At 57.8% G+C, this 19,869-nt stretch overlaps 2 protein-coding genes across 10 annotated transcripts; both read right to left on the bottom strand.

Annotated features, from left to right (window-relative positions):
* Positions 1–592: 592 nt before the first annotated feature.
* Positions 593–9,195, bottom strand: DYRK1B (dual specificity tyrosine phosphorylation regulated kinase 1B). 8 transcript variants are annotated; one of them, XM_070499394.1, is made up of 12 exons: positions 9,012–9,192; positions 6,785–6,948; positions 5,649–5,768; positions 5,361–5,549; positions 4,845–4,992; positions 3,522–3,808; positions 2,703–2,849; positions 2,485–2,625; positions 2,150–2,185; positions 1,870–2,065; positions 1,425–1,531; positions 593–1,325 (listed from the first exon to the last, which is right to left on the bottom strand). In XM_070499394.1, exons 2-12 carry the CDS (start codon positions 6,845–6,847, stop codon positions 954–956), a joined length of 1,806 nt encoding a protein of 601 aa, XP_070355495.1. In that variant the 5' UTR covers positions 6,848–6,948; positions 9,012–9,192; the 3' UTR covers positions 593–953. The 8 variants fall into 8 exon arrangements, with proteins under 8 accessions (XP_070355495.1, XP_044614979.1, XP_070355496.1 ...); XM_044759044.2 differs by lacking the exon at positions 9,012–9,192 and adding an exon at positions 8,227–8,442; XM_070499395.1 differs by lacking the exon at positions 2,150–2,185 and having other exon boundaries at positions 9,012–9,195.
* Positions 9,196–9,452: 257 nt separating this feature from the next.
* FBL (fibrillarin) lies at positions 9,453–18,698 on the bottom strand. 2 transcript variants are annotated; one of them, XM_014860241.3, is made up of 9 exons: positions 18,568–18,698; positions 14,081–14,230; positions 13,874–13,975; positions 13,674–13,768; positions 12,650–12,820; positions 12,047–12,179; positions 10,918–11,030; positions 9,659–9,804; positions 9,453–9,554 (listed from the first exon to the last, which is right to left on the bottom strand). In XM_014860241.3, the coding sequence occupies exons 1-9, from the start codon at positions 18,575–18,577 to the stop codon at positions 9,530–9,532; spliced, it is 945 nt and encodes a 314-aa protein (XP_014715727.1). In that variant the 5' UTR covers positions 18,578–18,698; the 3' UTR covers positions 9,453–9,529. The 2 variants fall into 2 exon arrangements, with proteins under 2 accessions (XP_014715727.1, XP_014715726.2); XM_014860240.3 differs by having other exon boundaries at positions 13,874–14,230.
* Between the last annotated feature and the right edge of the window lie 1,171 nt (positions 18,699–19,869).

Below are 19,869 nucleotides of genomic sequence, written 5' to 3' on the forward strand. Positions count from 1 at the left end.
TTGAATCAGGCAGCTCTGGATTGGCCGGTTGGGAGACAGAAGTTTCCGAATTGCCATTGAAACAGGCCCACTTACCTGCAACCTTGGGAATATCTTTTTGCCTACGAGTCTCGTGCTTCGCAATGGTTCCAAAGGTGAGACCAGACGTGTGGGGTGTAAGGTCTGTGCCCATGGCCTGCCTGCCGTTCCCCAGATGGCACCACTGAGGCCTGCTATGTGCATTCAGCACCTTCTGGATGTCTGCCTGGCATAAGGGACACTCCTGTGCAGACTCTGTGGAAGCCCTGGCTTATTAGGGTAGAACCTGATGTTTCCCAGAGACAGGCCAGAGCTGGGCCTTTACCGTTTCGGGGTCTCAGTTGACCCTGGAAAAAGCAAATGTGGGCTAGGGTCCTCTCCAGGATCTCTGTCCAGGACTCCACAGACCCCAGACCTGCCGCAGCCCCGTTTCTGCACCAACAGCCATCACTTCCTCAGGGACGCGTCCCACACGACCAAGCTCTTCCAGCACCCCTTCCCAAATACCATTCCCTGCCGTGCCTCTGAGGGCCAGGTGAGGGGGGCCGAGGGCCTGCAAACGCTCAGGCGGGCATGTGAGAAAGCTCTTTACTGGGGGGTACAGCAAGGAGGAGCAAGGCCATCTCCCCCTACCTGCCCCCACCCCCTCCTAGGGCCCTTGGGTGAGGGGGGTCTCCCCTCACTGGACCACCACTGTCTTTGGTACAATAAATAGAAAACAAGGGGGGAAGGGGGCTAAGGGTCCAGTCCTTAGTGGGGAGGGTGCGCCTAAACCCCTCTCCTTGACCCCCTGCCCCAGGCCCCAATCAGTGCAGGCCTCACCCACCCCAGCTGGGTAGCAGCAATTCCAGTCAAGGGGAGAGATGAGGATGGGAGCCCAGGGCCCCCAGATGGGGGGGTATGGCTTCAGGAGGGGCCCCAGGGAGGGGGCAGGGTCATGAGCTGGCTGCCGTGCTCTGGGGTACACCACGGAGGCCCAAGCGAGGCCCCAGAGTGGCAGGGTCATCAGGGGGTGGGAGGGGTGGACGACCTCCTGTCATCCGAGTCCGGAGGGCTGAGGCAGCCGGGTGCTGAGGGGCAGGTGCTGGGTGAGGCGGGGAGCAGTCCGGAGGGCCGCCCACCAGGCTCACATCCATCAGCTCTGGGGGTGGTGGTGAGGTTGGTGATGGGGGACGGCCAAGGCATCGGGGTTGGGGGGGTAACTGGGCCCCGGCCCCGGGCAGTGAGGAGGCGGAGGCAGGGGCCTGATGCGTCTTGTGGGGCACGTCACCTCCTGCCCAGGGGCGCAGCGGCTGGGAGGCTGGGACCTAAAGGAACAGAGGAACAAGGAGTGGGTGATGGAGACCCAGGTCCTGAAGCCCTAGACACCCTGCCACCCACCTTCACAGTCCCCAAGGCCCCAGTACCTGGGGGCTGTTCATCTCACAGTCAGTGATGGGGGGCCCAGGGCCCCCACAGTATCGGTTACTGTAGCGGTAGGTCCGGTTGTCACTGGAGGAGCCGCTGGAGCCTCCTGGAAGTGCCAGAGGAGGAGAGAAGAGGCTGTAGGTGAGGAGAGGCCTCTGGGTTTTTGGGTGGCTGAGTCTGGTATGGCCCAGGCCCAGGTTTGGGCTTTGGGATGAGTGCTCATTTGAAGGTTTGTGCTCAATTTTGAGATCAGGGGTCAGAGTTCGGTTTTGGATGTCAGAGTCAGAACCAGTTTTAGAGGCCTGAGCCCAAGCCCGTCGGAGCTCTCCTGCCTCACTCATTTTGGAGTTCAGAGCATACAGTTTCAAAGCAAGTCCCCCAGATCAAGGCCAACTAGAGCTGCCCCCCCACCCTGTTCTGCCCCACCTGGCACTGGGCACCCACCAGAGCTGGAGATGGAGCTGGCGGTGCTGGAGGAGGGGCAGGTGTCGAGGGGCGCGGGCGAGGTGGAGGCACTGCTGCCTGCCGGGCCCGTGTTGGTGGCCTCATCAGCCGTGCGGCGGAAGAAGCCGTGCTGCAGAGCCCCCAGAGGGCTGATGCGGGCAGCGGGCTCATACTCCAGCATGCGCAGCACCAGGTCCTGGAAGCGGAGGTAGTCGGCGGGGCTGTGGCCCGGCTCCCCCGCCCGCCGGCCCCCGGGCCCGCCCGTCTGCACGCCCAGCACCTCCTGCAGCCGCCGTGTCCCGGGGCCCTGGTAATCCTGGCAGGGAGGGGGTGGGAGGGGGGGCAAGAGAGTGGCCGTCAGTGGGCGGGAGGGGCAGGGAGACACACACGGGGAAACAGAGGCACAAGAGAGAAAGTGGAAAGAGAAAAGCTAAGAAGAGCTGTGGGGTGGGTAGGAGAGAGGGGGTGGGCTGGGGAGGAAGGAAAGGACAGACAAGGGGGAGAGGAAGGAAGGGAAAGACACAAGGGAGAGGAAGCAGGGGGAGAAGGAGGCCCAAGTGTGAGAGAGTGAGGGGCCACCGGGGTGGGAGGAGCGGCGTGGGGCAGGGGCCGCACCTTCCTGAGTTCCTTTGTCCTTCGTAGGGTCCAGCCACCCCCAGGTAGCCGTTCAAAGTACTTGCGAGCCTTGGGCGCCTGGTCCAGCATGGGGGCTGGTGGGATGCCCAGCACCTCCACAATCCGGCTCATCTGGTCCACCTGCGAGCGGGCGGGCAGGCTCAGCAGGCTGCCAGGCGTCCACCGCCTCGGCGCACCCCCACCCCCCGAGAGCACACCTCATTGGAGCCACTGAAGAGGGGCTCTCCAGTGTGCATCTCCACTAGGATGCAGCCCAGGGACCACATGTCGATGGCCAGGTCATAGGGTGTGCCCAGGAGCACCTCAGGCGACCGGTAGAAGCGGCTCTGGATGTACTGGTAGATCTGGGGGAGGAGGGCAGGAGTCAGAGGTCCTGGTCTCCCCTACTGCTGCCACCGACACCCCCAGGCTAGGACGAGCCTCCTGCCTCCAAAACCTCGGATGGGGCTCCAAACCCTGAGAACAGCGCCAGCTTTTCAGGAGCCACCACCACCATCTTAGTTATCGGTCTCAGGAGTCTGCTGGCCTCGTCTGACCCTGATCTCCATCCCCAGGCTTGACCCTGGGCCCCTCTTGGTCACCAGCGGCTGGCAGTCTGCAGGCCCAGGCCCTTCTCGCCCTCCCAATCCAGACCCTCTTCAAGCCACTACCAGCGTTATCCAATGCCAGCTGACATGAAGCTGCAGCGTTCCCTGCCCATCCCCAGCTTTAAGAGAACGGGGTGGACAAAACTGAGCCAAGTGCCACCCAAGGCTCAAAGCCAGCCCAGCTTCCCCCTGCCCACAGCTGGCAGCCTCAGCTGCACCCTTCTCTTTCCTCTGGGCAGGATTCCTTGCGGCCCTCTCCTTCACCCGCCTCACCCACCGGCCCCACCCTCGCCACCCGCGACACCCCATCCCAAGCACCATCCCTCAGGCATCAGCCACTCGAGGCTGCACCCGACAGTCCCATCGCAGCCTAGCCCACCCCCGGGCCCCGCCGCCCCGCCGCTAGCCCCGCCCCGCGCAGGGCCGCACCCGCTGGCCGAGCTGGCAGGAGCTGCCGAAGTCCACGATCTTGATGGCGCTCCGCTTGGGGTTGCAGAGCAGGATGTTCTCGGGCTTGAGGTCGCAGTGGATGATGCTGAGCTCGGGCGTGGCCAGGAAGAGCAGCGCCGTGCAGAGCTGCTGCGCCAGCTTCCGCGTCAGGTTCAGCGACACGCCGCGGAAGTGCGTGTTGCGCAGGAGGTCGTACAGGTTGTAAGAGAGCAGCTCGAACACCAGGCACAGGTGGTTCCGGAACATGAAGTGCCGCTTCAGGTGCACTGCGGAGAGGGGACGGAAAGGGCCCGAGGAGAGGAAACCGGGGCTCAGAGAGGGCCAGTGGTGGCCCGGGGTACACAGTAATAAGGGGAGAGGCTGGAAGCGGCCTGTGTCTCTGCCTGTCAGCACTGGCCAAATTGTGGTGGGCTAGTCAGGATGTTTTTATGTGGTCTGTAACTTGATTCACACCAAGAAAAAGTTTGTTTTTTGATTTTTTTGCTGAGGAAAATTCGCCCTGAGCTAACATCTCTGCCAATCCTCTGCTATTTTGTATGTGGGCTGCCACCACAGTATGGCTGTGCGAGTGGTGTAGGTCTGCTCCCGGGAACCAAACCTGGGCTGCTGGAGTGGAGCATGCCGAACTTAACCACTATGCCACCAGGCCAGCCCCCTGACTGATTTTCTTGATTAAGAAAAGTTAATTCTTTTCAAGTCTCCATCAAACTTTCTGATTGAACCAGAAAGTTTCCATTTGGTGCTGCAGGCTCTTTCACACCATTCTACACTTCCTCATTTAATTTGATCACATGGTGTTAGTCTCGGTTCTGTTTATTTTTGTGGTGAAAGAGACGTTTTCCGTTTATGCTAAGGATGTATATTCGAAGAAACGCACTCTTTAAATCCACTTGCTTTTTCTACGAGGAATCAGCGGAGGAGAGGGGAAGATGACGGCCCAGGTGTCAAGAGGAAAGGCTCTGGGGCCCACTGCTGGCTCAGACTATGCTCCACCGAGTACAAACTCTGCCACCTTAGGCAAGGACGGCACCTGAATGCCCCCCTTTCTTAGTTTCCAAGCTGTGGACAGTGATGCCCCTCCCGCTGCGGGGCCGTGGCGAGGCTTCAACTAATGGAGGTGTGTGAAGTGCTTACAATGAGCCTGACCCTTCGTGAGCACCCGCTAAACTCGGACCAGCTGCATCATGTGCGTAGAGCAAAAATCACGGAAAAGGCAGGAGACGCACTGATGTCAGGGGACACCAGCCCCTCCCGGACGGGGGGTGCCCCATCCCTGAGCGGGTCCGCTGCCGCGGGCCTCACCTATGTAGTACTTCATCTCCGTGTCGTGCCGGTTCATCAGCTCCAGCAGCCGCAGCTCGATCTGGGCCTGGTTCAGGAAGGCCTTTTTGTTCTTGATGATCTTGATGGCCACCAGCTCCTGGGTCTGGTGATCATAGGCTTTCACCACCTGCCGGAGCGGGGCACATCACAGAGTGGGGGGAGGAGGAAGAGCGGGACAGAGCCAGGTGCCACTCTTCTCCCCCCAGCCAAGGTGACCCCCCAGTATCACTAACAGTAATTCAAAACTGAGTGCCCACCAACAGCCAGGCACTAGTGTAAGCAGTGGACGTGAGATAATAGCATCTAATGTGAGAGTCCTGTTATTTGCTCTGTTCTACAGAGAAGGAAACTGAGGCACAGGGAAACCTAGTGACTAGGCTAGGGTGAGTGGCCCAGCACAGAACTGGAAGCTGCTGAAGCCCTGGCTGTGGGTCGATGTCAGTGGGTGCCCGTGTCCCCAGTCCCTGGCTCAGGGTGGGGGAGGGCGTCCCGCACCTGGCCGAAGGAGCCTTTGCCAATGAGTGAGTCAATCTCATAGCGCTCCAGCCAGCGCTCGCCACTGCGCACGATGTAGTCGTGGTTGTCGTCGTCATAGCCGTGGTTCAGGACCTTCTTCTCCTTCTTGGTGCTCGAGTCCTGAGGCGGTGCCTGTTGGGCCCGCCGCTTCTTCTTTGCGTAGTATACCTGCCCAGCCAGCCGGCCGGGAGATGGGGTCTGGTGAGTGGCCTGTCCCAGCAGCCAGGTCCCCTCAGCACCAGCCCGGGTCCCCCACCGCCTGCCCACCTCATTGATGTGCTTGTAGGTCTTGATGAGGTCCACGGAGAGCTTGCGCAGTGGGGCCGAGGTCGCGTCCCGGAAGGCCAGGGGCAGCCTCCGCGGCAGCAGCCGCACATCAGGCAATACCTGGGGGCGGGGTGTGGGTGGGCACTGAGGACGGCCTTTGCCTCCCACCTCAAGGGGGAGAACTCTGGGCGGCGGGCTCATCATTAGTGCGCACACATTTACGTGGTCACTGTCTCACAACCCAACTAGAACGTACACTCCCCAGTGGCAGAGATTGATCTTGTTCTTGCTGGAGCTCCAGCGCCTGGAGCAGGGCCTGGCACACAGTGGGTCCATGGGAGATCTGCTGAGCGACTGAAGGAGTGCGCTGTTTACCCCTGACCTTTCCTCCTTCACCACACCTTCACTCCTTTCAGAACCTCAGTGGGAGAGATCAGAGAGGAAACCTGGGCTCTGCCCCTCCAGATCCTTTGGCTTGAGACTGTCCATTTGGGGTATCGCATCTTGAGGACCCCCTATCTTGGGGGCCTTCCCAACCCTTGCGCTCACCTCCTCTGTGCATCTTTGCGAGTGTTTGCACCCAAGTCTTGGATCTGGATCCAGCAGCCTGGACCTCCCGCTCCCTCCCGCTTCAGGCTGTGCATTTCAGAGGCTTAGGGATCTCCCCCCTTGAGGATCTTTACCCTGTACCCTTGGCTCTGCTGGCTCTGAGGCCCCTCAGGCTCAGCCTTCCTCCCTCTCATGCCCTCCAGATCTTCCACTCTGGACTTGTTTTGCTTAGTGCACATTTATTGAGTGTCTACTATGTGCCAGGCACTGTCCTCAGCATTGCACAGGCATTTCGGTAACTCATTTCCTCCTCACAACCCTGGGAGGCAGGTATCCTTGGCCCCATTTTAGAGAACAGCAAACTGAAGCGCGGAGAACCACAGCAGTTTAGCACCAGGTCAGGATTTGAACCCAGGCTCTCCAAACCCTGCCTCTGCCAGCCACTCCTCTGTTACCTCCCACCCCCATAGGGCCCTGCATGTCCCCAGAAGATGTCCTGGGCAACCACATTATCTTCTGGCCCCAAGACCCGTCTATCCCCTGTCTCCCCCTGCCCCAGGCAGGTGATGAGCCAGCCAACCGCGTACCTGCGTGTGCTCCTGGGGCCCCGGGAAGCCAGAGAAGGGACCATGGCCTGGTGGGACGGCCATGGTGGGCTCAGAGGGCCGCAAGGGAGCGAGGCCTGGAGCGGGAGCCCGGCCGGGGGGCGCCTTCTCGCATCCTGCACCTCGGCTGCCACCGCCGCTGAGACCTGAGAGCAGGCGGGAGGCGGGGGCACAACAGAGAAGAAGGGGATGCGTGGGACAGTGCCAGGCGGGAAAGAGGTGGACATTAGAGAGAAGGCAGGGTACAGAGGGAGGATAAAAAGGGTGCAATGGAGCAACAGGTGGCAAAGAAGAGAGGGGACAGAGAGAAGCGGCGGCGGGGGGCGGGGAAGGGGAGGAGGGACACAGCGGAATACCTCAACAAATGATTACCAGATAAATGAAGTAGGTGGCACCAAGAGGGGAACATGTGAAGGGAACGATGGGGAGCCAGGCAGGGGTGTGGGTCATGGCAGGAAAGGACAGAACGACACCAAGAATTGGGGGAAGGAAGAGGAGAAAAAGATAGAAACCACACATGGTATAGGGAGAAGGGCTCACTCTTTTCTTCCCATGTCTACTCCTGGCCCTTCCCAGGGCCCCTCACACTAAATGCTGCCCTCCCGCAGTCCCCCCTGAACCTCAGAATCTCATCTCTTGTCACAGTAAGGTCCCTCCATTTCAAGATCTACCCTTCCCAGTATGTGCCCCAAACCGGAGAACTCTAGGATCCCCCAGGCCACATGAGAATCCTCTGGGCCCCCTCCAAACCACATCAGGGTCCTTGAGGACCTCCTGACCAGACCAAGGTTATCTGAGAACTCCTCATATATCAGAGTGCCACCGCCACGGCACTCTCATCCACCAGAGCACACTACTCCCAGGGAACTCTCCCCATATCACGCCAAGACCTCTTCAGTATCTCACTTCCTCCCATATCGGGGACCACCCCTTCAGGTAGAGTCCCCATACCGTATTCCAGTTCCCCCAGCCACATCAGGGACCTTCCTCATATTACTCCAAGGTCCCCCTCCCACTCAAGGCCCACTCTTCCAGATGGGCGCAAAGGGGAGGCGTCTCTTCCCATGGTTTAGAGCAATCGGCCTTCTCTCCCCTACACTGGACTCTCCTCCCCTCCCCACCATCCAATATGCCTACCGGAGCCCTTTCTCCAGTCACTTCTCTCTACACCAGGGTCAATCCACAACTGTGCCCATTCCTAGGCGTCCCTAGCCAAATTCCCAAAATATCACAGAGTTCTCCCCTCCAGAGTATCGGCCACACGAAAATCCTCTCCCCACGGGCCTTCTCCCATGGCAACCCTCTTCTGTGCCAAGCCTTCCCACTCCACGACCCTTCCTCTCTCTTGGAGCTCCCCCCCAAAACCACCTCTTCCTCGGGGCCCTCCCACACCAGGACCGTCTCTCCCAGCCGCCACCCCCTACCCGGGTCAGGGCTGGCGCGGGGCCCACGGGGGGCTGGGGCGCGGTGGGGCCCCCAGTGGGGTGGGCGAGCGGCCAGCATGGCGACGGTGGCGGCGGTGCGGAGACGGCCGCCTGTCCCGGCCCGGCCGGCCCGGCAAGCCCCGCGGCGGGGAGGGCAAGCGGGACAGGCGGCCCGGTGGGTGACAACAGCAGCCGCCGCCGCCGGGGGCGGGGAGAGGAGGGGACGAGGGTCAGCCCGGGGCACGCGGGGGAAGGAGAAAGCAGGTGGACGGGGGAGGGGCGGCTTAACCCTCGCCCCGCCGGCCCCGCCCCGCCCCGCGCAGCCACCCGCCCCCGGGGACCCCGGCGTCCCGCCCCCCACCCTAGAGGCCCGCCCCAGCCCGCTGAGCCCAGGCGGGCGGGGCCCGACTGAGTTTGGCAGTCCGCACCTGCCATGGCAACAACCGTGCCATTGGCCGCTGCTACCAAGAGCTCAGCCAATCACAGCTCAGGACAGCTGTTGCTAGGCGACGACGAAGCGGCCGGCGGAGCCGAGCCCAAACAAAGGGCGGGAGCGGGGCCTCGCTCCCCCCCCTCCCGGCCTCCCTCCTAGGACTGCTCCCTCGGGCTCGGCCCCTTCCAGGAATCCGACTATGAATAGCCAGCACGGCCTGCACTTGCCCGCCACCCCCCTCCTCTCCTCCCTCGGCCTCGTGCTAAGTCTCGCGGCGACGCGGGCAGGGCGGGTCCCATACTGCCCCCGTCCCCGCGAGCGCGTGCCGCCCCGCCCGCAGCCGCGTCGTTACCTGAGGGCGCGGGCAAGGGGACTCAAACTGCTCGGGGAGCCCGAGCTCAGACCTGCCCACGGGCTGAAGGTATCCGGCGGACGCGGCGAGCCAGGGCCCCGATTACCCAGTAATGCAACCAGCAAAATGGCGACCACAACAAACCGGCCCCCCCGCCCCGGGCTCCGCCCCCACTCCCCCCCCCCCGATCTGTCCCTCTCACGTGACCCAGGGCAACACTACGCGCCTGCGCCCAGCGGAGCTTACCGGTGGACATGCGCAGTGAACTACCAACCCCGCCCAAGCGCCGAAATCCGGGTTGCGGCTGCGCAAATGTCAGCTAAGAAAGGAGCATGCGCCGTGTGACCAGAGGAACAAATCCTCCCCACCACCGCGCAAGTGGACCAAAGGCGCATGCGCCATGTCTCTAGCGGTCGCCAAGCAATCAGCGGCAGACAGTGCGACGGAGGAGTCTTTTAATAGAAAAACACACGCGGGACAGTAGCAACACAATTTCGCAGTCCAGGCGGCGCCGGGCTTCAGTTCTTCACCTTTGGGGGTGGCCTGCGAGAGGAAGGAGACGAGGGGATCAGAGTCCCTCCCCACTTTGGGGCAACGCTAACAGGACCCGCGCGGCTCCGGGCAGGCGCCTCCCGGCCCCTGCTCACCTGTACACGCCCACGACCACGGCGTGGTCTCTCTCGTAGGGCTCCAGCGTCAGCTGCTCCTGGGGCTTCATGTTCTCCTGCTGCATCTTCTTCACCTCCGAGGCAAACACGGCCTCGGCCGAGGCGGTGGAGTCGATGCAGTTGGCCTGCGGAGGACAGGGGATCTCAAGTCTGCAGCGAGCCTTCGGGCCGCTTCCCCTTTTTTGTGCTCTTTAAACCAGACGTATTTGTTTTTATTGGCAACTCAGTGAAACTCAGGCTTTGGAAATGTAGGGAGAGACTTCCTTAGAGGAGTTTTCGGTTTGGTTTGGATTTCGAATAGGAAGCTTCAACAGAGCCCTGTTTACGTGAAAGCCAGTGTTTAAACTGTACACCCAGAGGTTTTTCTTCTACTTCCTCTTAAACAAGCGTTAACAATGCAGCTGAGAATACCAGAACAAATGTAGCAAAAGGCTAACACACGCTGAGAATCCGGGTGAAGGATACACAGCAGAGGCCTCTGTATTTCAAGATAAAACGGTTTTAAAATGCACCTAACGTTTATCCAGGATTTATTTGACATCAGGCTCTGCTTAAAACACTTCCTATATATTGATAATTTTTTTTTTTTTTTGAGGAAGATTAGCCCTGAGCTAACATCTCTGCCACCAATCCTTTTTTCTTTTTTGCTGGGGAAGATTGGCCCTGAGCTACTATCTGTGCCCATCTTCCTCTACTTTATAAGTGGGACACCTGCCACAATACAACTTGATAAATGGTGCATAGGTCCATGCCGGGGATCTGAACCAGTGAACCCTGGGCCACCAAAGCAGAGCATGTGAACTTAACCACTCTGCCACAGGGCCGGCCCCCCTATATATTGATAAATTTAGTCAATATATAGGATTAAATTTATCAACACTAAAAGAGATAGGACTAATATTTCTGTTTGACAAGTAAAGAAACAGGCAACATAGCTTGTCTTACTCAAAGTCACTTAATTCAAGCTGGTGTGCGACATTAGCTGGCCAGACTTTGCGATCATTCCCTTGGCCACTGCATTCTACTGCATTTTAAAATCTGCAGCTTTTCAGTTTTGCAGACATTTTTCATCACACGCTATTTGATTTGGGGCAGAGGTGGCTTGTAGGGAGCTGGGGAGGGGTAGAGGCCTGGAACAGACTGCCTGGATTGTGGGGGATGGAGGCCCCCTTGTTTTGACTGGCTGCTTGGCAGTCACAGAGAGAGAAGATACCAGCACCCCATTGTGGACCCCGCACCTTAATGGAAATGACGAAGTGGCCGCCGTTACGTAGGAAGGTGTGGGCATTCAGGGCTACGATCCGGGTCTGGTCTGGCTGGGCCACGTCGGCAAAGATCACATCCACCATCGCTGGGGAGGAAAAAGCGGCAGTTGGAACCCACATCCACTGCATCTTCCCAGCTCCTCCCAGGGGCCTGCGCGCCTTCACCAGCAGGTTTCTGGCAGTCTCCCTGCCTCCAGTCTCACTTCCCCCCGCTGATCCCCCTCCCTCCATGGTGCCAAGATGGGTCTAAAACCCACAGTCACACCATCCATCCACTCCTCTTGTAAACCATGTTTGCCACCTACTCTGTGGCCAGCCCTGGGCTGGGCGTGGGGAACACAGAGACGAGTCAGACCCGGACCCTGCCCTCGAGATGCTCCCGGGTCTGGGGGGGAGACAGACACATCATCAAAAAGGCAAGTAAAGGTGAGTACTTAGAGGCAAGAGCGTCTGCAGGTTTGTCAAATGCAAACAAGTTGCAGGACAAAGGATACGGGATGAGGGCATGAAAAAACTCACAGAAAAACCGGCGGAATGCAAAGTAACATTTTTAAGACTGTGATTAAAAAAAATAACAACTTAAAAAAATGAAAAGACAATGTAATGAAAACGGACTTTTCAAAACTGGGAAAAGCAGACAGCAAATCGTTCGTATCAGTCCCCTCTGGGGGTGGATTATAAGGCGTTCCATTTTTACATTATGCTTTTGAATTTTTAAAAGTCATTAATATTCACCTGGGCCCCTCTGGGCCTCAGGCTCTGCTTTCTGGGTATGAGCTCCCCAGGTGATGAGGGGGACCGCTGAAGGAGGCTTTCACACTTAAGCCAGTGTAAAAAGGACCACGTTTTGGAGGGAGGCAGGAAGTACAGGGGGCCTAGGGAGAGGGGCAGGAGACCGGAGGAAAGGAGGCTGGCCCTCTGAGGGCACGAGACCCCCAAGACCCTGAAGTGGGAAGTGGGACCTCACCTGGCTCCCCCTACCCTTCTCCACACTGCAGGCTCATCCACTCCATGGCCATCCGAGTCAGGGCTCCCGCGGCCTCTTCCAGGGAGCCCGGAGCAGCCTGTCCTACCCTACCTGGGCCACCCCTAGACCCCTCACCGATGAGCATGCGGTATTTGTGCGGGTGCCGAGCATCTTCAATGACAGGAATGATGTTGGTCCTCTTCTTGGCCAAGTTAATGAGGTCACGGCCGGAGCGGTGGGAGAACTCAACTGCGTAGACCAGACCGTCCTAAAAGAAATCAAATAACAACGACAATGACACCAGTCCTCATGTACGGAGCATCTACTTTGGGGCCATACACACTGCACACGGCATCTCTTCCAATCCCCAAATCAAAATCCCACCGTTTAACCACTATCGTTATGTCCATTTTACAGAGGAACACACTGAGGCCCAGTGATGGGAAGTCACTCAAAGAGGGCGACCAAATCAAACAGCGTGAGATCTAGCCTCTCAGCGCTGGGCCCCGCTAACACTAGTCACCTCGATGCCCACGCCCCTTCCGTCCAGGCCAAGAACTCAGGAGTGAGCTGAATCAGGCTTCGGAGACCACATGGTTCAAGCTGCTCCTTTCACTCAGAGGGAAGGGCCTGGCTCCAAGCCACGCAGCGCAGAGAAGCAGCCAGGGCCTTTCCCTCCCTGCCACCTCGCCACCCGCCCATACTCACCCCCACCCCGACCCCTCCCCGTCCACTCACTGGGCCGACGATGTCAGAGACGTGCGAGACTGTGGTGCCCGAGGCAGCCCCGAGGTAGAGCACCTTGGCCCCTGGCTTGATGTGGATCTGGTCCACGCCGCCCAGGATCGCTGCCGCCAGCTTGGAGCGGAAGGGGTTCCAGGCACGGTACTCGATTTTGTCATCTCCCTCCTGGGCCCAGAGAGATGGGGATGGAAGTCAGGGCGGGGCTCTTCTGCAAGACCCCATCGCCCTTAACCCTCGGGCCCTCAAAAGGGACCGGGCGCTCAATCATTGAACAAGAAATGAACGTGGGTATATAGCAGTGACCACAATGGATGCAGTGCCTGCCCTCTCACGGAGGTGAGTGACTTGGGGAGAAGGGGCCGTGACAGACAGTGAACAGAGACGAGATCATACCAGGTAATGGCAAGACCCATGCCCTTTTCACCAGGCAGCCGCTGTGCTGGCGCATCCGTGCCAGGCCCTACGCTAGGCACTGGGGACACGCAGCGAACAGGGCAAAGTCTCTGCCCTCAAGCAGTAAGTGCACACGGAACTGCGTGACACGGCCAGCACAGGAGCCAGTGACAGGCACGAGGAGAAAAGAGCAAGCCGGAGGCAGACCTGGAGCAGACCTGAAGGAGGGGAGGGGCCACTCAAGTCACCGGGGGAAGCACATGCCAGGTGCAGAAAGGCCCCGAGGCACGAGGGTGCCCGGTCCTAAGGAAAACGATACAGGCTAAGAGGGCGGAGTGTGGTGGTGAGGGCTGCTTTCCACAGACAGGGTGGCACACGGTGGCCTCGGGAGAAAGACAAGGCCAGGGAGTGGGGAGGGGAGCAGAACCCACAGGGCCTTCCAGGCCACACTGAGGACTTGGGACTTTAACCTGAAGGCGCTGGGGAGGGGAGCGCACAATCTGACTTATGTATGGAGAGGTCCCCTGACTGTCATGTGTGGGACACATGCTGGGGGCAGAGAGAGCAGACTGTGGGTTACGCCATCAGCTGGGGCCCTGTGGCTTGGACGGGGTGCCAGTCTCACCGAAATCGAGACTCTCTTCTCTCCATAAACTGATTCTCCAGGGACCAGATTCTTGGTGACTAGTGCATCCTCCTTTCCTCGACAGATGAAGACTCCTGAGTGAGGGGACCAGTGCAGGGGTGAAGACTCTGGCCACAGCCCACCCCACCTCGCCCCACCCCACCCCTCCCCTCAGTGGGTCCCCCGCCTTCCTCACTCACCCTCATGCCGATGAGGTTCCACCATCACATTCTTCCCGGACTGGTTTCCTCTTTTTCCTCCCCGGCCACGACCCCGGTTGCCCCCAGGATGGAACCCTCCACCTACCAGGCAGAGATGCAGTGAGAGAGGGAGACCCCACATCGCTTCTCTCCCGGCTCCCCCTGCCCAGGCCTCGTCCATCCCATTGCCCCAACCCCATTCAGTACCTCTTCCACCTCCTCCTCCTCCTCGGCCACGGCCCCTAAAGCCTCCGCCTCGACCTCGGCCCCCGCCAAAGCCTCCTCGGCCTCCGCCACGACCGCCGCGGTCACCAAAGCCCCCTCGGCCACCGAAGCCACCCCCACGGGGGCTGAAACCTGTGGGGGAAACAGAAACAGGAATCAGGGCAACGAAGTTGGAAAAGTTACTCGTGCACCTCGTCATTCCGTTCGGGGGAGAAACTGGAGAAACGTGTGCAGCAGCAGACGTGTCCACTGGCACGAGAACTCAGGGCTCGCCTGAATGTCCACCGGCAGGACGGACAAACGCTATGGGGAAGACTCCTAGTCAACAGTGGGAAAGATCAACAGTCACAAGAGATAAATCTCAGAATCGTGACGTTCACTGAAAAGGCAAGTCCGAGAAAACCACGCCACACTTCCCCCAAATAGAGGCAAGGGAATGATATCGGTGAAACTCAGGACCTCGGGGGTTGGGAGGGAGGAATGACGGGCTTACGACAGGGGAGGAGCATACAGGTAGATGAAAGTTACTGTCAGTATCCTGCTTTCCTTGGAGAGCAGTCACGGAAGTGATCCTATTTTCAATATTGATTAGTCTGGAGAAGAGTGAACAGTGCGTGTGTGCGTGCAGCATGGCAGGAGGGTCCCCCAGACTCTGGAAACATCCGCGTGCCCTCCCACTCCTGACCTCGTGCCTGGAAGAAAAGCGCCCACTCCCCAAAGAGAGGGGAGTCTGGCAAGACCTCTTTCCTTCTAACTGATCTTCCAGCTCAGGGGAAAAACAAGAAAACACCCCGAACTGCCCCTCACAGATGGACAACAGTTCTTAAGCAGTTTAGGGCTTGTCAACATGATGGAAAGTTTAAGGAAAACAAGAGATTCAGAGAGACTTTATTCTCATCACTTCAGGAGAGAGGAGACACTGTTCACTGCCCTGAGCACCAAACAATGCTGGAAGCAGACGGAATTCTCCTGGGGCTGAGAGAGTCAATATTTGACTTTCTGTGTGGGCTTCAACAGCTCTGCAGCACGGTTCAGAAAGATCACGGGAGTTACAAATGATCTCACTTGCTGTAAACTACTCAGCAGCAAACAGGCTGCAGTTTTTCTAAAGGTGCATTATATGCACTCTGTGGAAGTTTCATGCCTCTCAACGGCGTTCAGGAAGGAACGGGAGAACTAATCGCTAGTCCCAGTGTAATCGGTAAAAATGAACAGTTTCAAACTCCTCCGTGTAACCAAGCGCTGTTTCCCGCGACCGGCTCCTCTGCACAGCCTGCCGTCCAGAGCAACTGGGGACGGAGCTTCTTAAAGCAGCAAATCCGATCTCAGCACCCCTGCCCGAAGCCCTTCCCTGGTTTTCCATCACATTCACAATCAACTCAGGATTCCTTTCTCTGGCTTCCAAAGCCCGAAATCGGCGGCTCTCCCCTTTGGCTAATCCAGACAACCGAGAGATTCCGATTTAATTGTCTCGGGTGGGCCTGGGGCTTCTCCAAGTTCCTCCAGTTATTCTACCATGTAGTCCGCCATCACAAGGCTCCAGCTTCCGCTGACTTCTGACCTCGGGCCCCAGGCTCTTCCTCCCCAAGAACAACCACGCTCTCCGGCTTCTAAACCTTGAACATCTGCTGCTCCCCCTAGCTGGCTCCCGTGGACATCTGCTAGGCCCGCCCCTCCTTCCCTGCACTCAGGTCTCTGATTCAATGTTCCTTCCTCAGCAGGGCCTCCTCGGGCTGCATCGCCTTTCTTTTCTTCCTGTCAACAGCCATCCATGCATTTTTCATATTGTCACTGCCTACCTCCCCCGCTAGAATCAAGCTCCAAAGGGACAGGGATGTTGAACTGTTTTGGTCACCACTGCATCCCCAGCATCCTGCACAACACCTGACACCAAGTATGGGCTCAGTAACGATTCCACGAGCTGTCCGCTGATGACCCTTAAACCCCTGGGCTCTGCTCGTGGAGAAAGCAGCCTCTCTGTTCATTCAGAAAGCGGGTGATCGGAAGGTGACGAGAGCCCGGGTCCTTCCTCTCAAGCAGCTCTTGGAGCCCATAGGAGAGGTGGCCACGCCATTCACGACCCTAGGGAGCAGGGAAGGTCCCTGGGAGTTGTGACAGCTTTACCTGAAAGAGGAAGATACGGAGGTAACACGGTGCCCACCTCACGGAGTTGTCAAGATTAAGTGACTTCATACACACAAGGCGCTTCACTTACTACACTGCCTGGCACACAGTTTGATATTATCATTCAAACTCAGGGTAACAGTCGCCCCTCCCTCCTACTCGGGGAGAAACCACGAGCCTAAGAGGCTCTCAACCCAGGCCGGAGGAACAGAGCCCTGGAAGCGTGGGCATGGCAGGGGGACGGGGACACAAGGGTAAACGTCCAGTCCGATACTCCAGGCACAGCTTCATCCACTTCAGGTCCTGGGGCTCTTAGAAAAATGTACTAGGAGTACCCACTCCTCAGAAGAACACGTTTACGTACACTTTTCTAGAAGGGTTGGGTGGAGAGCCCACAGATGCCCTGGTTTAAAGCTGCTCTCCTCCCACTGCCTGTTCCATCTCAAAAACAGCAACTCTCTCCTTCCAGTTACGCCAAAACCCGTAGTTGTCCTTGACTCCTCTCGCTCACACCCACGTGCAAACTGCTGGCTCTGTCTTCAAAATATACTCCCAAATTGTGACGATGTCAGCCAGGTGCACTGCGACCACCCACATCATCTCCAAGTAGATTACAGCACCCAACTTCCCAGCGCGCTGCCCGCTTCCACTGTTGCTCCCCTCGAGTCTTTTACACACAGAAGCAGGAAGGATCCTTTTAAAGTGTCAATCAAGTCTGAATGACATCACGTCCCAGCTCATAATCTCCCAAAGGCTTCCTCTCTCAAGCCACCAGTCCTTCTTGAAGAGCTGACTCCTCACACCTTTTGCAACTTTATATCCTAGCGCAGCAGGGGAAGGGTTGGGAGGAAGGTGTACCCTCCATGTCTGGGGGAATCAGACCACAGGGTGCCCGCAGGCATGCCAGGGTCTCAGTCCCAGAGACACAGCCTGGCACCTCCCACCCCACTTCCTCAGTAGATCCCCGAACACGGAAGAGAAAGGGAGTTCGGGAGGGGGCATGGATTCACACACAAACCCATCGCCATTCTCCACCCCATGACCCCATCTCTCCATACGCTGAGAAAAAAGAAAACCTGTACCAGGAAACAGACCCTTTTAGTCTCAGTAGACATTTCCCCAACTCCAGTGGAGCAAGTTGTGGAGAGGGGTGCAGCCTGATTTAAGAAGCCCTGAGACACCAGCATTTTGTTCCCCTTGAGAATATAAAGATAATTTTAGCCAATACTATTATATGTCAAGCACTGCGCTATTTTTTTGCAGCCTTGCTGAGATATAATGGACATACAACATTGTGTAAGTTTAAGGCGTACAACCTGTTGATTTGATATACTTACATATTGTAAAATGATGACCACTATGCGCTGTTTTTTCTTAACATGATCTCACTGAATTATAACTGGGCGCCATTTTATTGATGAGAAAACTGAGGCTCAGAGAGATAAAGCCATGTGCCCAGGGTCACACAGTAGGTTAAGAAGCAGAGCCAGGACTGACACTTTGCACTGAGACCTTCCGCTGTCAAAGCCAGGGCTCATCATTCCACCACGAGGGAGCGGGGCTGAGTTCATCAGAATCTCGGGGAAAATCGAAAGAATAAAACCACTCATGCCCTGTGACTCCCTCCCTCCCCCCACCCCAGGCTAATCCTATCCTGGGCCTGTGAAGTTTCATCTCACCGCGGAGTCAAGAATCACTAGGCCCTCGATCTCCACTCCATCCTCAGGGACCCGCCCCCTCGGAAGAGCAGAAAGCGGGAAAGCGGGCCAGACACGGCCACCCGCCATCAAGCGGGGAGTCCTCATCCACTCCGGCTGTCTCTGCAAAGCTGGGCTGGTGGCTAAGGGGACGGTGGCAGCGGCGGCGATACGGGAGGAAATCGGGGGACCTCTCAGACCCAGGTCCCGGACCCAAGATCAGGGACTCTCCGCTTCCAAACCAAGACATAGCCCCCAAACCTACGCCCAGAGAGCCAAGACCCCAGATGCCTGAATCCAGACTCTGGGTCAGTACCCCCGACTCCTGACCCCGGCCCAACATCCAAGACCCCTAACGACGGCCTCGGTGAGATGAACCCCAGGTCAGGACGCCCCAACCCCAGGCCCAAGACCCTCGAGTCACGGCCGTGACCTCCGAAGCCAGTCACACACCGCCAGACCAGGAACCCGAACCCGGGGCTCAGCATCCATCATAGGGCGGAACCGAGACCCCCTTCCCGCCCGAGACCGGATCCGGGCTCAGAACCCCCACCCCAGGCCAGAGCCCCGCCCCTCCGACTCCCGTCTGGCACTCCAGTTCCCGCCGGGGCCCAGTCTCCGACCCCCGACCCCAACCCCGGCGCGCACCTGGCCTCATGTCGAGAGCGGAGCTGCGCGACTCTGGCGTCTGCGGCGTCCGGCACTCCACGAGTCCGGGGATTCCGCACGTGGAAAAGAGCGCACGCGCGCGGCGACGTACGGCACGTGACGCAAGCACGCAGCCCCGCCCCTCTGAGCCCAGCCCCGCCCGGATCCCCGCGCGTGCGCTGTGGGCGGGGACTCCTTCCAGCTTTCCCATCACCGTTTCGAGTGCCCCAGTAACGGGGATCGTCCCCCGGCCTTCGCACGGGCCGTGCCCTCTGCCCCTCTTCTCTATTCCTCGTTAACTCTAAGGTCCCCTCTACACCCAAAAGCCTTCCCTGATCCATTTACACCCCCCAAGAAGAGGGACCGACCGACTCTGGCCTCCATTCATACATTCGAAAAGCATTTATTGTGCGCCTTGTATGTAGCAGGCACTGTGCTAGGCGCTGGGAATGCAGCAGTGAACAAGACATAAAAGTCCGCACTCTTCTGAACTTATCTTTTAATGGGGGAAACAGATACCAAACAAGCTGTTAGAAGGCAATAACTGCTTTGGAAAAAATAACAGGGAAGGGAGATAGGGACCATTGCGTGTGTGTGGGCGGGTGGCATTTCTCACTGGGTGGTCAAGGAATGCATCAAGTGACTCTTGAGCAAAGAGCTAAAGGAGGCAAGGAGTGAGCAGATTCTGCGTAAGTACTGAGAATTTTGTGCTTTGTAATTTTATAAATTAATATTCATCCCTGTGTTCATTCCATAAACAAAACAAGTGCTACTATGAGAAATTACTAAAAACCTCCAGGAGAAGCCACTGGTCTGTTCCATGCATTGCAGTATCACTCAGTACCTAGCACAGAGTAGGTGCTCTGTAAAGGTTTGTTGAATGAATGAATGAGCCCATGCTGTTTTGTATTCTCTCTGCAGGATATTCCTGCCGCACAGAAACATTCCCGAAAATTTGTTGAAATGTCAAGATGGGAAATCCGCTGAGTCTGTTCTGGATTTCCAGGAGTTGCGTAACACTTCAAATGGCTCTGATTCAGGATAATGTTACCTACTTCTTACGGATTTTTCTGTTTGCCTTCCAATTAAACATTTTTTTTTTTCTAAAGGACAACAACAGAGTACACGGCAGATTTAGGGTTGCCAGTCCTATTTTCTGGAATCCTGGCACCATCTCCTGGCTCTGAGGTTTTTCACCTGGCAACTTGCTCTGCAGACCTGAAATTGGCCCTACCAGTGAGCAGTTAGTGGGTGCTGGCTGGTCTTGTGCTGGGGACACGGTGGTGACTGAAGGAGTCCCAG

This window comes from Equus asinus, chromosome 26 (assembly GCF_041296235.1).
Source record: "Equus asinus isolate D_3611 breed Donkey chromosome 26, EquAss-T2T_v2, whole genome shotgun sequence".
NCBI classification, from domain to species: Eukaryota; Metazoa; Chordata; class Mammalia; order Perissodactyla; family Equidae; genus Equus; species Equus asinus.